At 36.0% G+C, this 15,030-nt stretch overlaps 1 protein-coding gene across 1 annotated transcript in view; it reads right to left on the bottom strand.

Annotated features, from left to right (window-relative positions):
* Positions 1 to 15,030, bottom strand: part of DNAAF10 (dynein axonemal assembly factor 10) — a 100,337-nt gene that overhangs the window by 43,862 nt on the left and 41,445 nt on the right. The window contains 3 exon segments of the mRNA XM_059405953.1: positions 1,758 to 1,942; positions 3,058 to 3,117; positions 4,906 to 5,082. Coding sequence (XP_059261936.1) covers positions 1,758 to 1,942; positions 3,058 to 3,117; positions 4,906 to 5,082 — 422 coding nt within the window.

The following is a 15,030-nucleotide window of genomic DNA, read 5'->3' as shown; positions in this document are numbered from 1 at the left end:
ACATGTCTGGCTGATGATCAAGTTTTATTGATTTTGAGGAGGGTTCTCTGTGCCTCCCAGACTTGAATGCCTGTTTCTTTCCTGTGATTGGGTTAGTTTTTAGCTATAATTTGCTCCAATATCCCTCTGCCCCTCCCACCCACATCTTTTCCTTCTTCTGGGATCCCAAATATTCTAATATTTTTTCACTTTATGGTATCACTTATCTCTCAGTTTCTCCCCTCATGATCCAGTAGTTGATCTCCTTTTCTCAGCTTCTTTATTCTCCATCATTTTATCTTCTCTATCACTAATTCTCTCTTCTACCTCATTTATACCAACAGTTAGAGCCTCCATTTTTTATTGTATCACATTAATAGCCTCTTTTAATTTTGACTTACTAGATTTTAGTTCTCTTATTTCAGAAAGGGATTCTTTAGTGCCTTCTATGTTTTTTTTTTTTTCAAGCCCAGTTAGTATCTTTATAATCAGTATTCGGAGCTCTAGTTCTGGTGTCTATCTTGTTGATCAGATCCCTGGCAGTCAAGGATCTGCTTCCTGTTCTCTTTTTTGAGGTGAGTTTTTCTGTCTTTTTTGAGGTGAGTTTTTCTGTCTTGTCATTCTTGCAGAAAGTGATCACTTTTCTATTTGTAGAATTGCAGCAATTCTTAGATCTCTGGCTGAGTTCACAGGTGTTCAGAATCATTTTATAACTATCTAGCTCAATTCCTGGGACCAGACAATACTAAGGTCTCCTACACCTCCACAATCTTGGACACCTCCCCCCTCCTACTCAAGCTTAACTCTCTTCCAAAAAGACACCATCTGTTCTTTAGAGTACCACCCTACTTTTTCAAACAACATGCAGACAGCATCCCCTTGAGAGGAAAGAAGATACTTAAAGGAGAATATGAACTTCTTACTTAAATGCCAAAATCGCAACTTTAGTCCTTACATGACACACAGTTTGTTTTTCTTTGTATGATTTAAATAAAAAATGAAAAGAAAAGAAGAAGCCTCCAATAGTAACTGAAAAATTTCAAAACGTTTTTGTTATCTCTGCCTTGCCTTCTGGAGTCTCTAGCTTATAGTTAAAACTCCTTAAAATATATCAAAAGGCTAGTATCTTTGCTTTAGGGGCAAAATAGTGAAAGAAGATGAATGGTTGTGTTGCTGTTTGGAAGCAGTGAGTGATAGCAAAACCCTAGACATACTGAAGAAAGGCAATGAACTGGAAGGTAAACTGGGGCCCCAGTTTCTACCTCGCATTAGTTTTCTTACTCCCCATAACTGTGGGCCCTTACCCTACCACACAAAGAACCAGCCAGTAATAGCTTGGGAGCAGGGAGGGGTAGAATCACCATTTACACTGCCTCACTGATGAGTCTAAAATCCACGTAGACTCCATTTCTATTGTCCTCATGAAGCCAACCTTCCAGATGCCTAGCTGAAACTCATCAACACATACATACCTTCCACAAGGTTTTCAAACATATTTATTTTTAAAAAAACCTTAAGAATACACCTTGGTTATAATTTGAGGGACTACCAATAAGTTATTAGTACCATTCTTGTGGTGTATTATCAGATAATCACTGAGAATATGAATTCCTAATAATAATAATTGTTATTAACAATCACAAGGAACAAGGGCCATTAGGCAAAATAAAATATATCAATTTCTAGGGCAAAAAATGTATAAGGAATTCTCTAGTAAGTAATTTTGTTAAGTTTTTAAAAAACCCAACTATTGGAAGAACCAGCTCTTTTGTACTTACAGCACAGAATTCTTCAAAGGATATTCTTCCATCTCCATCCTTATCTGCATTTATTATGGTTTTGTCTACAATTTGCTGTAACTGTGTATCTTTCAGATTGTTCCCCACCATCATCTTCAGCACCTGGAAGAGTTCTCCATTGGAAATATAGCCATCTTTATCCATGTCATAGATACGGAAAGCAACTAAAAAAAAGAGAGAGAGTAAGGAAAATCAATGACAATTATAAGGCAACCACAAGTAAATACTTTAATCAGGAAGAAAGAAAGTAAGCATTCAAATATCTAGAATTAGAACTATGATGTAGCTCCTTCCCACATTTGATCCTGCCTCTAGGAGCAGTTAGACACAGTTGGGTAAGAATATGGACTTTGGTGGGGCACCTGGGTGGTTCAGTAGGTTAAAGCCTTTGCCTTTGGCTCAGGTCATGATCCCAGGGTCGTGGGATCGAGCCTGCACTGGGCTCTCTGCTCAGCAGGAAGCCTGCCCGCCGCCCCCTCTCTGCCTGCTTCTATGCCCACTTGTGATCTGTCAAATAAATAAAATCTTAAAAAAAAAAGAATATGGGCTTTGGAGTCAAGAGTGCTTGGCCAATTAGCATACCTGAGGGTTAAGTTATTTAGCTTTGCTAACCTTCAGTTTCTACACATAAAATAGGGAATAATAACCGTTCCACCGTACCAGGTTCTTTAGAGTACTTTATGATGAGAAATAATACATGTGAATTGCTGAGAACAGTGTCTGAAACATGGCAAAAGCTCAATAAATGATAGCAGTTGCTATTACTATTATTCTCATTTATACTGAGTTCATTTACAAAGGATGTGTGCATATGGCCTGTGCCTCTGAGAACTGTTATTGAGTAAAACGTCTCTCTAGTTAAGAGCTGAATACCTTAAAAAGGTATCAGATGTTTACTGTAATAGAGGCTGGCTACATAAAACCAAAATAATGGACTTCTGGCTAAACAGGCATATAAATGAAGCTTACCTAATTAAATTAGAACATTTTTTCAAACTTTGATCAAAAAGTCTTATTCAAGACACATAGTTTATGTAGCTGTTTTTAGAAGGAAATTGTTTTGTTTCTATCCAACTAAAAAGCAACAATGACACTGTTTTTAAAAAATACTAGTTGTAAATGTCCTAAAAGGGCTTTCTGCAGAATATAAAATTGCTGTTATATATATTAAGCGTCTAGAATAAAAGAAATCTTTTCGAATATCTTAAAAGATTGTAATGTAGTATAGGGTAATAGTGGCATAAGAGGGAGAATGAACTCAGTGAAGAAAAATACTTACACCTCAACTTCTGTTCCTTATCTCCTTTGACACTGAACTGAGAGACTCCCTCAATGAATTCTGAGTAAGAATAGAAATGTTTACAAATCAATTTTTAATATAAAAATATATATACCCCCACACACACAAATTCACATATCCACAAAAAAATGTTACTTGCAGAAAAAAAAAAAAAAAAAAAAAAAAAATTACTACTAAGCAGTGTTTTAAACTGGAAATGCCAAATCTGAAACTTCAACAAGGTTCTATGTATTTTTTTTTAAATCTGAACTTGGGAGTTCTCTAAAGGTCAAATCAATTTGAACAATATTAAGTAACACTGAGCTTATCACTAAGGGAAAAAACATTCTTTAAGCTATTTAACTCTTTTTTGGGGGATGTAACTATAAAAGGGGGGCTTTTAAAAAATATATCAAGCCCTGTGTTGGGTTCTCTGCTCAATGGGGAGTCTATTTCTCTCTCTCCCTCTGTGCTCTCTTTTGCTCTCTCTCAAAGCAAATAAATAAAACCTTTAAAAAATAAAAACATAAAGGGCGCCTGGGTGGCTCAGTTGGTTAAGCAACTGCCTTCAGCTCAGGTCACTATCCCAGAGTCCCAGGATTAAGTCCCACATTGGGCTCCCAGCTCCACAGGGAGTCTGCTTCTTCCTCTGACCTCCTCACCCTCTCATGATCTCTTTCACGATCTCTCAAATAAATAAATAAAATCTTTTAAAAAATAAATATATAAAAAAAATAAAAACAAAAAGATCATGGGGCACCTGGTTAGCTTAGTATGTAGGTAGCACATCTGACTCAGGTGTAGGGATTATTTAAAAATCTTTAAAAAAGAAGAAAGTATTATAAAAAGATTATGTATTGTTTTGGGTTTTTAAAATTGTTTTATTTATGTAATCTCTACACCCAACATGGGGCTCAAACTCATGACACCAAGATCAAGAATCTCGTGTTCTTCTGATTGAGCAGCCAAGTACCCTGATTATAACATTGTTTGCCAGAACAAAAATAATTTTGCATTTCTGGTTCCAAAATTCAGACCCATTTAAATAAAGTCTTGTGAAAATGACCATTTTTTCCTCACTGCCTGCTACACATTTAAGTCATAAAATCAGCTTTAAATCCCCCCTTCACTTAAAATTCAGTTCCTGGAAGGAAAATAACAAAATCTGTTGATGACAAATCATGGAATCAAATATAAAATTTTGTACCATGGTAATATTAACGAAAGTATTATCATTTTACATAAAAATTTAGATTAAACAATCCTTTTTATAATGCTCACATCCTAATTACTACACCTCAATTTTATGTTGGTTAGTATAAGTCTCATTCTTTAAAGGAAAAAAAAAAGGCTTCTAAAAATGCAGTTCTGGGGCACCTGGGTGTCTCAGCAGTTAAGCATCTGCATTCAGCTCAAGTCATGATCCAAAAGTCCTGGGATTGAGTCCCATGTCAGGCTCCCAACTCAGTGGGGAGCCTACTTTCTCCCTCTCCCACTTCCCCTGCTTGTGCTCTCTCACTCTTGTCAAATAAATAAATAAAATCTTTAAAAAATATAGATAAAAATGTAGTTCTAATATTGTTTCCCTAGAGTAAGACTAGTTTTCTAAAAAAGGAAATACTAAATTTCTTTTCTTTTTTTTTTTTTTTAGTTTACCTTGAAGGACAATTTCATCACTTATGAAAGAGTAAAAGATCTTAGTTCATATTAAGGTTCATATACCACAGATTGAGAATTTAACAATTATATAATCACACATTTTTAAAAAACAAAATTTGTCAGACGTTTGCATACACCAAACTGTAAAATAAGTCATAGATTACATAACTTGTTAAACTACTTTCTTACCTTTAAAGTCTACTTCTCCATTCCCATCTGTGTCAAATATATCTATTACTCGCTGTACTAAAGGATTCTGTTGTAACTCAGGCAGAGACATGAACTCTTCCACACTCAAAGAACCCGAATTGTCCAAATCAAGCTTCTTAAATCTCTTCCCTAGCCTTTTAATTTCATCGGCATCAACTAAAAGCAAACCAAAAGAAGCAGCAAGATTTATAAATGATTTTATCAAAATTACAGGGAAAAAAATCCAGCAGTTAATCAATAGTAAGCTTAATTTCTAGTTTAATTAGAAGAGTCACATATACTCTTGGTTAATTCCTTGTAACAGATAAAGTCATAATATTTTTATTTGGTTACCTTTTTGTTTGCCTGCCCCTGCCATTACATACAACCGACTGTATACTGCACCAAAATATTAAAGGATTGCAATGCTAAGCTGATTATGGAAGTCAGGTGATTCCTACTAGGCAGGCTAAATCAATCTCTGTTCTGTACAGCAAAGCATCTTTTCACTTATTTTTTTAAAGTTTAATTTATTTCCAATAGTTATGGTTTGAACATGGTTCAAAATTCAAGACTTCCCTCCTACCCCACCTTGTAAATGTTGCCAGTTTCTTCAATACTCTTCCAGAGATAGTCTTAGCAAGTATGTGCAAATAGAACACAGGCATTTTACTTTTTTTAACCAAAAGAACCACAGCTAACAAAATTCACTTTTCAATGTTTTAAAGAAAAACAACTTAAGAAATGTTTGCCTTAGTTTGTAACTTCTCTAAAAATTCAGTAGCCGGTCTCTCAGCAGCATATACGGTCTTGAAAAAAAGATAATTTTCGTCTAAATTACATTACTATTTTCATTCCTTTAAGATATCAGGGTAACTCAGGGCGCCTAGGTGGCTCAGTGGGTTAAAGCCTCTGCCTTCGGCTCAGGTCATGATTCCAGGGTCCTGGGATCGAGCCCCGCATCGGGCTCTCTGCTCAGCGGGGAGCCTGCTTCCTCCTTTCTCTCTCTGCCTGCCTCTGCCTACTTGTGATCTGTCAAATAAATAAATAAAATCTTAAAAAAAAAAAAAAGGTATCAGGGTAACTCACACATAATTTTAATTGATAGCAGAAATACAAATATATTTAAAGCTATAACTTCCTAAAAGAAATTTTTCTAAAAAAATGAAGTCAAATAAATGTTCCACAGCCCGAGTATACATTTATCACAGCCCACAATATTAGAGACTGAGACTGCAAACTGTTTTTGAAAATTCAAATATATGGCTTCCTCATTATAAAAACTTAAAGAATAGATTTTTTAAACATAAGAATACCTTAAAATGGAATAAAAACTATATCTGAATGACTGAAGCACAGACTGTACAACTACCACATGCTGCTGACAGGAAGTAGTTCATATGCAACTGGTAAAGGGAATCATGTCACTCAGTAGAGCACAGAAATTTCAGTGTTGCGGAGGGACTTTTCCTCGTATGTTATGGAGGAAGGGAAAGGAACTAAGTTTTCTCAAATTAAAGACCAAGTACTGATAAAATTTAAGGCTTTCCAACATTGTTATCTGGTGAAAAGTACCAGTAACAAATGAACAAGCTACAAAGATACTTCATCTTTCCACCTCTGCCTCTCCCCACCACAGAGCCTCAAAACACAATTAATGAAGGTGACTATACCCTGGCTTATTATTTAATTTTTACAAAATCAGTTTCTACCAAAGCAGATGTCCTCAAGGACCTTGAGGAAAATCCAAAATAGGAAGCATGAGTCCTAGTTTAAGGCTAACAAATGAATTGCTGTGGTGCTTAATACCAATGCCAGAGGTTATTTAGTGCTGAAAATTTTAAGACCGTAACAGTTCTATGTACTCTGTTACAAAGCTGCATAATGAGTGGTCTATCTAATCCATACTTTCCCCGGACTTACGATGTTTGCAACATTTGAGGTTTGCAAGAATATATACGTTTTACTGTAAGAGAAATGCCTTTCTTAATTTAATAATTCATCTAAACACTGCTTCCAACACCAAAATACACATTTCATAAACACATCAACTGCAGAGAGCCTTTTATCCCTCTATTAAAGAGTATTCCTTCTTTAATGAACAGATGATAAAAGCAAACTGTTCAAATAAACCTTATTTTCTAATTTTCTGTGATGAAACTAGATACCCTTACTCTTGGAGAAAAAAAAAACAACTTAATTTTTTTTAAGTCCCTCAAATGCTTTTCATTTATTTACTTACAGGTTTCCCATGCCACCTCAGGCGAAACACCACTTTTCATTGTTCCTCTGTACACTACATATAAAAGTTGCTCAATAAATGTTTTAAATGAGTATTCTAAGGGTTTCAGATTTAAAACATAATGATCAAAATGCCATCAGAATTTAGAACTACTTACGTAGTCAGACACCAATTAGCAAACCTTTCAGAACATTTCTCCAAGTTCAGATTTTGCTGAAAGCACTTACTCTTCTCTCTCTACATACCAAGGATGAGTTAACTACTTTTTTCTAGTAACTTTTAGTTTTGCCTCAGTTTACAACCACAAACCAAAAAGGTAATGAGGAAATTGAACAGAGCGGATCACTAAAGTACATCACAAGAGGAAAAGGAAAGACACGTGTCCACCAACCGCATCTCAGACAGCAACAGCTCTGGAGTGTATCATCAGTTGGAAAGAACAAAGGCAGTAATGTATACCATATTACTATGGACACTTAAGATTCCATTTACTAAGGCTGGCATATATAACAGTTGATCTAGTCACATTATGAAACTGAAACGGAGGTGGATTATTGTTTAAATGACCCAGAAAACCCCACTAATCCTGAAGAAAGCATTCCGGTCCTGACAAATGAATAAGAAATACTAAGAATAAAGATAAGCCATCAAATAAATATACTTCTTTACATGGCCAGCAGTAATCTTTCTAAAAAGCACATTCAGCCAAATTGCTAGCTCTTGTGCTTACAGATTTGTAGTGGCTTCTTAATACAACCAGGATAAAAAATCCAGAGCCCTTGACAATATTTAGCTTCCACAAACACAAACCAGAAAACTTAAATTTCCATCCTTCTCTTCCCCCATTATCTTTACCTAAGCTACACTGCTCTCAGCACAGTTGTTCAGATAGCATAAAATTCATGCATCCATTTCCTTATATACTCTTTACTGGAAGGTCCTTCCCTGAACTCTCCATTTAGGAGACCCCTATCAATTTTTTTCTCTGATTAAAAAAAAGGGGGATACTAATTGTGTGCCCTGTGGTTATTAAGTATCATTAATGCATTCTCTGGCAAAAGCCCTTAAAGCAACATTTAAAACCATTTTCGGTCTTTTGCTTTAAATATCTTAAATGATATATAACAGTCGATACCTATTCTGGATGAGTAGTTACAACATTCCTCAAAGGCAAAGCAACATGCCTGCGATCACACTTTAACAATAACTGCGCTTTGGGGGGGCACCTGGGTGGCTCAGTTGGTTAAGCGACTGCCTTCGGCTCAGGTCATGATTCTGGAGTCCTGGGATGGAGTCCCACATCAGACTCCCTGCTCAGCAGGGAATCTGCTTCTCCCGCTGATCTCTCTCCTCTCATGCTTGCTCTTTCTCTCTCTCTCAAATAAATAAATAAATAAAATCAAAACAACAACAACAACAACAACAAAAATAACTGACTTTTTAAAGCCCCTGAAGTAAAACCTGGAGGGAATGAGCTCTATGTAATTTTCTATTCACCACCATTCTCACACATCCCTTGCAGCCAAAACTCACCCTGAGATTCTTTTTCTTTTTTTTAAGATTTTATTTATTTATTTGACAGAGAGAGATCACAAGTAGTCAGAGAGGCAGGCAGAGAGGAGGAAGCAGGCTCCCTGCTGAGCAGAGAGCCCGATGCGGGACTCAATCCCAGGACCCTGAGATCATGACCTGAGCCGAAGGCAGCGGCTTAACCCACTGAGCCACCTAAGCGCCCCTCACCCTGAGATTCTTTAAGAAACCAGTTTAATTTGAAAGAAGGCATATCTATTCTCCAACCACCCATTTATTTCCTCCTTTCTGTCCTTCCTGCTTGCCTCACAACGCTAAGACACAGACTGTTTAGTACTTACTATAGTTGAAGCTAGCTGACCAACTGCAGGACTCTGTACCTAAACAGTTACAGTATTTTCAAATGGTTTGCCTAGAAGCCAATGCCATAAATATTTTTTAAAGCCAACATTAAAGAAAGCTAGTTTTCAAAAAACAAATGGTAAATACAGTTATTTTAGGTATGGAACAAAGTGATCGGTTTGGTCTTTACTGTCGCCAGCAGAAGCAGCACTTCCACTACCCAGCACTGCAGAGATGTGTTGCAGGATTAAATGTATGCTCAGGTGTGAAACGGCATCTCAATTCTTGAAATACGGGCACTTAGCAATCTCCACAAATTAGGCACAGATCTCTCAAACAGATTAAACCCACTAGTACCATTAAATGTTTCAGATCTGCACTTCATACAAGTTAAATATTAAAGAACAAATTCCCATTCGGGGTACCAGCCTTCATCAAAGATTTTTTCTACTGCTTGGGATCATACTCCCTTAAAACAGATGGACAAGGGGAAAAAGAAAAAAAACAAACCTCACCCTCTTGACTCATCTTGTGACTCAGAGATACTCGTTTTCACATGTTCTGCCAAGTTAAAACATGTTATTCTTCTTACTTTTTTTAAGGACTTCCACTTTTTGAAAGGACTATCAATTTTAATAATTGAAAACCACCTATTCACATTATACAAAGTACTAAAATAATCTTATGAAGTCATATTATCATTATCTAAAACTTAAGCAGGACATTAAAAAGTTGATCTTTTCATCAGTTTATGAAATATAAAGTTGTTAATAAGAACTGATGGATTTCTAATGCAGAAAACACCAAATTATACTGTTGAGACCTTACCCAGATCAATGCACCGTGACTATACTCAGGGATAAAGGTGAAATCTAGATGGCTACTCATTTTAACAAGTGATTTCAGGAATCTTATTAACACATAAAATTATTAAGCATTTGCTTTTAGCGAGCCCATCTGGCTACAGTTAATTTTATTTTTTGCATTGATACATAGGATTTTTTTGTTTTATTTTTAATTCCAGTATAGTTAACATAAAGTATTGTATTAGTTTCAGGTGTACAGTACAGTGATTTAACAATCCCATACATTACCCAGTGCTCATCACAAGTGCACTCCTGAATCCCCATCCACCTACCCACCTCCCCTCTGGTAACCATCAGTTCTCTAGGGTTAAGTGTCTGTTTCTTGGTTCAAGTCTTTTTTTTTTCCCCTTTGCTCATTTGCTTCTTAAATTCCACATATAAGTTAAATTATATGGCATTTGTCTTTATCTGACTTATTTCTTTTACCTTTATACTCTCTGGCTCCATCCATGTTGCTGCAAATGGCAGTTTCATTCTTTTATAGCAGAGAACAATATTCCACTGTATATGTATACCATCTCTTCATCCATTCATCTATCAATGGACACTTGGACTCCTTCCATAATTTAGCTATTGGTAATAATGCTGCTACAAACACAGGGCTGCATGTATCCCTTTGGTGTTTTTGTATTTGGGGGGTAGATACCCAGCAGCACAATTACTGGATTGTAGGGTTATTTTTAACCCTTCGAGGAATCTCCATATTCTCCCACAGTGCCTGCACCAGTTTGCGTTCCCCCCAATAGAGCAAGAGGGTTCCTTTTTCCTCCACATCCGCATTAAGACTTGTTTCTTGGGTTTTTCATTTTAGTCATCCTGACAAGTGTGAGATGTTATCCCACTATAGTTTTGATTTGCATTTTTCTGAAGATGAGTGATGTTGAGCATCCTTTCATGTGTCTGCTGGCCATTTGTAGGTCTTTTTTTTTTTTTTTTAAGATTTTATTTATTTGACAGAGAGAGACACAGCCAGAGGGAACACAGACAGGGAGAGTGGGAGAGGGAAAAGCAGGCTTCCCACCAAGCAGGGAGCCTGACATGGGTCTGGATCCCAGAACCCTGAGATCATGACCCAAGCCGCAGACAGACACCCAACCACAATCCACCCAGGCACCCCTGTAGGTCTTCTTTGGAGAAATGTCTTTCATGTCTTCTGCCCATTTTTAATTGGATTATTTGTTTGGGGGGCACTGAGTTGTATCAGTTCTTTATATATTCTGGATACTAACCCTTTATCAGGTATGTCATTTGCAAATATCTTCTCCCATTCTGCAAACTGCCTTTTAGTTTTGATTATTTCCTTTGGTATGTGGAAGCTTTTTATTTTGATGAAATCCCAAGAATTTATTTTTGCTTGCCTCAGAAAACTTATCCCTCACTGTAGAAGACTTATCTAGAAAAATGCTGCTATAACTGATGTCAGAGAAATTACTGCCTGTGCATTCTCTTCTAGAATGTTTATGGTTTCAGAACTCACATTCAGGTCTTTAATCCATTTTGAATTTATTTTTATGTATAGTTTAAGAAAGTGATCTAGTTTCATTCTTGTGCATGTAGCCATCCAGTTTTCCCAACAACATATATTGAAGAGAGCTACAGTAAATTTTAATAAATACTGTCAACTGGGCATATTAGTACCAGAGTAATATAATACTAAGAGATAAAATTGCATATTCATTCATCACTCAGATAAAGAAACACAACCATCTCCCTTCATTTTTCTCACTTAGAAAAAAAGAATAAAAGAAGATTCCAAAATAGTATTAATGGAAGACATCTAAATCTCTAGCTGTTAAAGCATTAATATTATTACTACTTACACCCCAACTGCTACTCCACTGTTAGGGTTAAAAGAAAAATAACTGTGAAGTCTAAGCCCTTTTAGGTGATTCTGAGATTTCTCAAAATGAAAAGCAAGCAAGCAGAATGGCAGAAAAATTAACCTTCCACTAACTTTAGCCAATTCCCAAAAATTGTGTAGTAGTCAACAGAAACAATACTATTCCTCCCTAAGGAAACTCTTTTAAATAGCCAATTTGTAAATAATTTACTATTCGTCTATTAATCATCTAAGAACAAAAACAATGTCTTTTCAAGTCCTTCTAGCAGTAATAATATTTTCAAAGACACCTAAATGTAATGTGGAATCCTGGAAAAGAAAACTTTTCAGATGTCACCAGTTTTTTCACTAAAATAAGCACTTTGATATACTGTTCCAATGTTAATTTCTTGATTTTGGTAACTGTACTATGGTTTAGTAAGACATTACTATTAGAGAAAGCTAGATAAGAGATACCTAGGAACTTTATAATTTTTTAATAATTTCTCCTTAGTCTCCTCTAATTTGTGACAGCTCATAATTCTTCCCTTGTCTTCCACAATCTTGAAACTCTTAATCCAGTATTTTGTGGAAAGTCCCTCAGCTTGGGCTTGTTGATGTTTTCTCATAATTAGGCTGAACTTGGGCATGTGGGGCAAAAATACCATAGAAATGATGATATGTCCTTATCAGCACACTGTTATCAAAGGATTCACAATGTCGATGTGTTTTTGCTAGTGATGTTAACTTTGATCACTTGGGCAGGGTGATGTCTGCCAGATTTCTCCACTATAAATCTACTACCTTTCCCTTTATATTAAAAAATACCAGGGGAAGGGGGGTCACAATACTTTAAGACCATGCAAATATCCTATTTCTCCTAAAACTGTGACCTAATTTTAGCTTCCATAAGTTAATCTTGTAAGAATTTATTACTATGGTATTTGCCTAGTAATGATCTTCTTTTACCCTTTCTTCCTACATTAATTGAAATGTTTCTATTTAAGAAAAAAAAACTGTCCCTTTCCCCATTTATTTCTTTATTCAGTTACTCATATTGTGGCATGGATTCACAGATATTTATTTTATTCTCTAAGTTAAAACCCAATAATGTCATTACTTGTTAATCAGAATTTTCCAGCTTTGTTTAGGTACTTACTACCTCAAGTTGGCTCCTGCATGACCTGTCACCAATCCCCATTTGAGCATCTTCTTGATTTCTGGCACCATAAGATATTCTAGCCTCATCCTGACTATACATGGTATTTTCCAAGCATAGATTCCCCAATCTATTTTGGATGGCAGGATATTTAGAACTGGATTATAGAATGAAAACTATTAGAAAAGATTACTCTAATAAGGAATCTTAGAATTTCTATCTTAGAAATATTTTGGAAAGAGCCATCAGGCATGACTAAGTTACTTATGAAGAAACATGTACTGAATGACTTATAAAGACTATCACAAGAATAAAGCACTATAGTGTTATCAATACAAGATGCTGGGTAGTTTCTCAACGTAAAGTTTGATTTTAAAGTTTTGCGTAAAATGTATCTCCTACAAAGGTAATGAATGAGGAATGTATTTTCATGTTACCCCAAATAAGATGCAAAAACCACCAGAGGGCGCAGTAGAGATGGTCACAGATAAAACCTTCATTAAACAGTTCCAAAAACCCCCCAAATTCTGTAATGACCTTGTGTTTAGACCAGCAGTTTAATATTTATATTCTGCAAGGAACTGTTTGACAACAGAGAAAGAACCCTACCAATAGTATGAGAAAATTGAAAACGTATTTTATGAAATAAGAACACATGGTGACACAAATTTGTGCAGTTTTTTTTTTTTTAAGATTTTATTTATTTGTTAGAGAGAGAGAGGGAGAGAGCGCAAACACAGGCAGAGTCGAAGGTTAGAGGCAGAGGGAGAAGCAGGCTCCCTGCCGAGCAAGGAGCCTGATGTGGGACTCGATCCCAGGACGCTGGGATCATGACCTGAGCCGAAGGCAGCCGCTTAACCAACTGAGCCACCCAGGAGTCCCTGTGCAGTCTTTTCTTAACAAAGAAAAATTTTCCTCCATTTAAAAGGTCTAGGTTTTAGGGGTATATCATAATTTTCTAGTGCAAGAAGCAACATGCACTTGTGGTGTTTCTAGATTATAATTTTTATATCATTTAAGAATGACATAGGGGGGCATGGGTGTGCTCAGTTGGTTAAGCTTCTGCCTTTGGCTCATGTCATGATGCCAGGGTCCTAGGATTGAGTCCCAGGTTGGGCATCCTGATCAGCGGGAGTATGCTTCTCCCCTCTCCCTCTAACCCTTCCCCCTGTTCATGCTCTTGCTTGCTCTCCCTCAAATGAATAAATAATCTTTTTAAAAAAATGAATTGTCAAATAGCGAAAGCTAGACATCAGCACCAAGAATTATCAAGTTGTAAAATGCTAATAAGAAATTTTAAGCCAACTGAGAAATAAGACATTCCAAAAGTATATTATTAAATACATAGTTCTATGGGTTTTGACAAGTATATACACTTATGTAAAGCATCACTACAATCAAGATAAAAGCACATTTCCATCCCCAAAAACATTCCCCTGAGCCCTTCTGCAATCAATCACATGCCCTACCACCAATTGCAGGTAACCACTGTTCTGCTTTCTGTAAGTATGTCTAGAATTTCATACAAATGAGATCATATAGGATGTACTCTTGTATCTATTTTTTCTCATCTAGCTTTTTTTACATTAATTCATATGTCAGTAGTTTGTTCCTTTTTATTGCAGAATAATACAGTCCACTATATGGATATACACTTTTTAATGCATTCATCATTTACTAAACATACCTGCTCTTTCCTGTTTGAGACTATCAGGAATAAAACTGCTAAGAAGAGTCACAAATTCTTTTTTGTAAACAAATGTTTTCCTGGGCTTGCTATGTCAGACGGGGTAAATATATGTTCAACTTTCAGAAACCATCACAAAGTTTTCCGGAGTGGTGTTCCTTTTTTCATTATCATCATTTATATAGGAGAACTCCAGGAGCTCCACATTCTTGTCAACACTTGGTACTGTCGGTCTTTTTAAATTTAGCCATTCTCGTGGGTAGCAGCAGTATGTATAGTTGTAATCTGCACTTCTCTAAGGACTAGTGATCTTGAATACCTTTTTCATGTAATTATTTTCAATTTATCTATCTTCGTTTGTCAAGTGACTGTTTAAATCTTTTTCTCTTTTAAAAACTGAGTTGTCTGAAAGAGCTGTGAAATTCTGTAGGTATTTCAAGTATTTTCTCCCAGTCTGTTAAGCTACCTTTTCATGTCTTT

This window comes from Mustela nigripes, chromosome 7 (assembly GCF_022355385.1).
Source record: "Mustela nigripes isolate SB6536 chromosome 7, MUSNIG.SB6536, whole genome shotgun sequence".
In the NCBI taxonomy this organism is placed as follows: domain Eukaryota; kingdom Metazoa; phylum Chordata; class Mammalia; order Carnivora; family Mustelidae; genus Mustela; species Mustela nigripes.
Note: the sequence above shows the minus strand (reverse complement) of the source record. Positions and strands in the feature narration are given on the sequence as shown.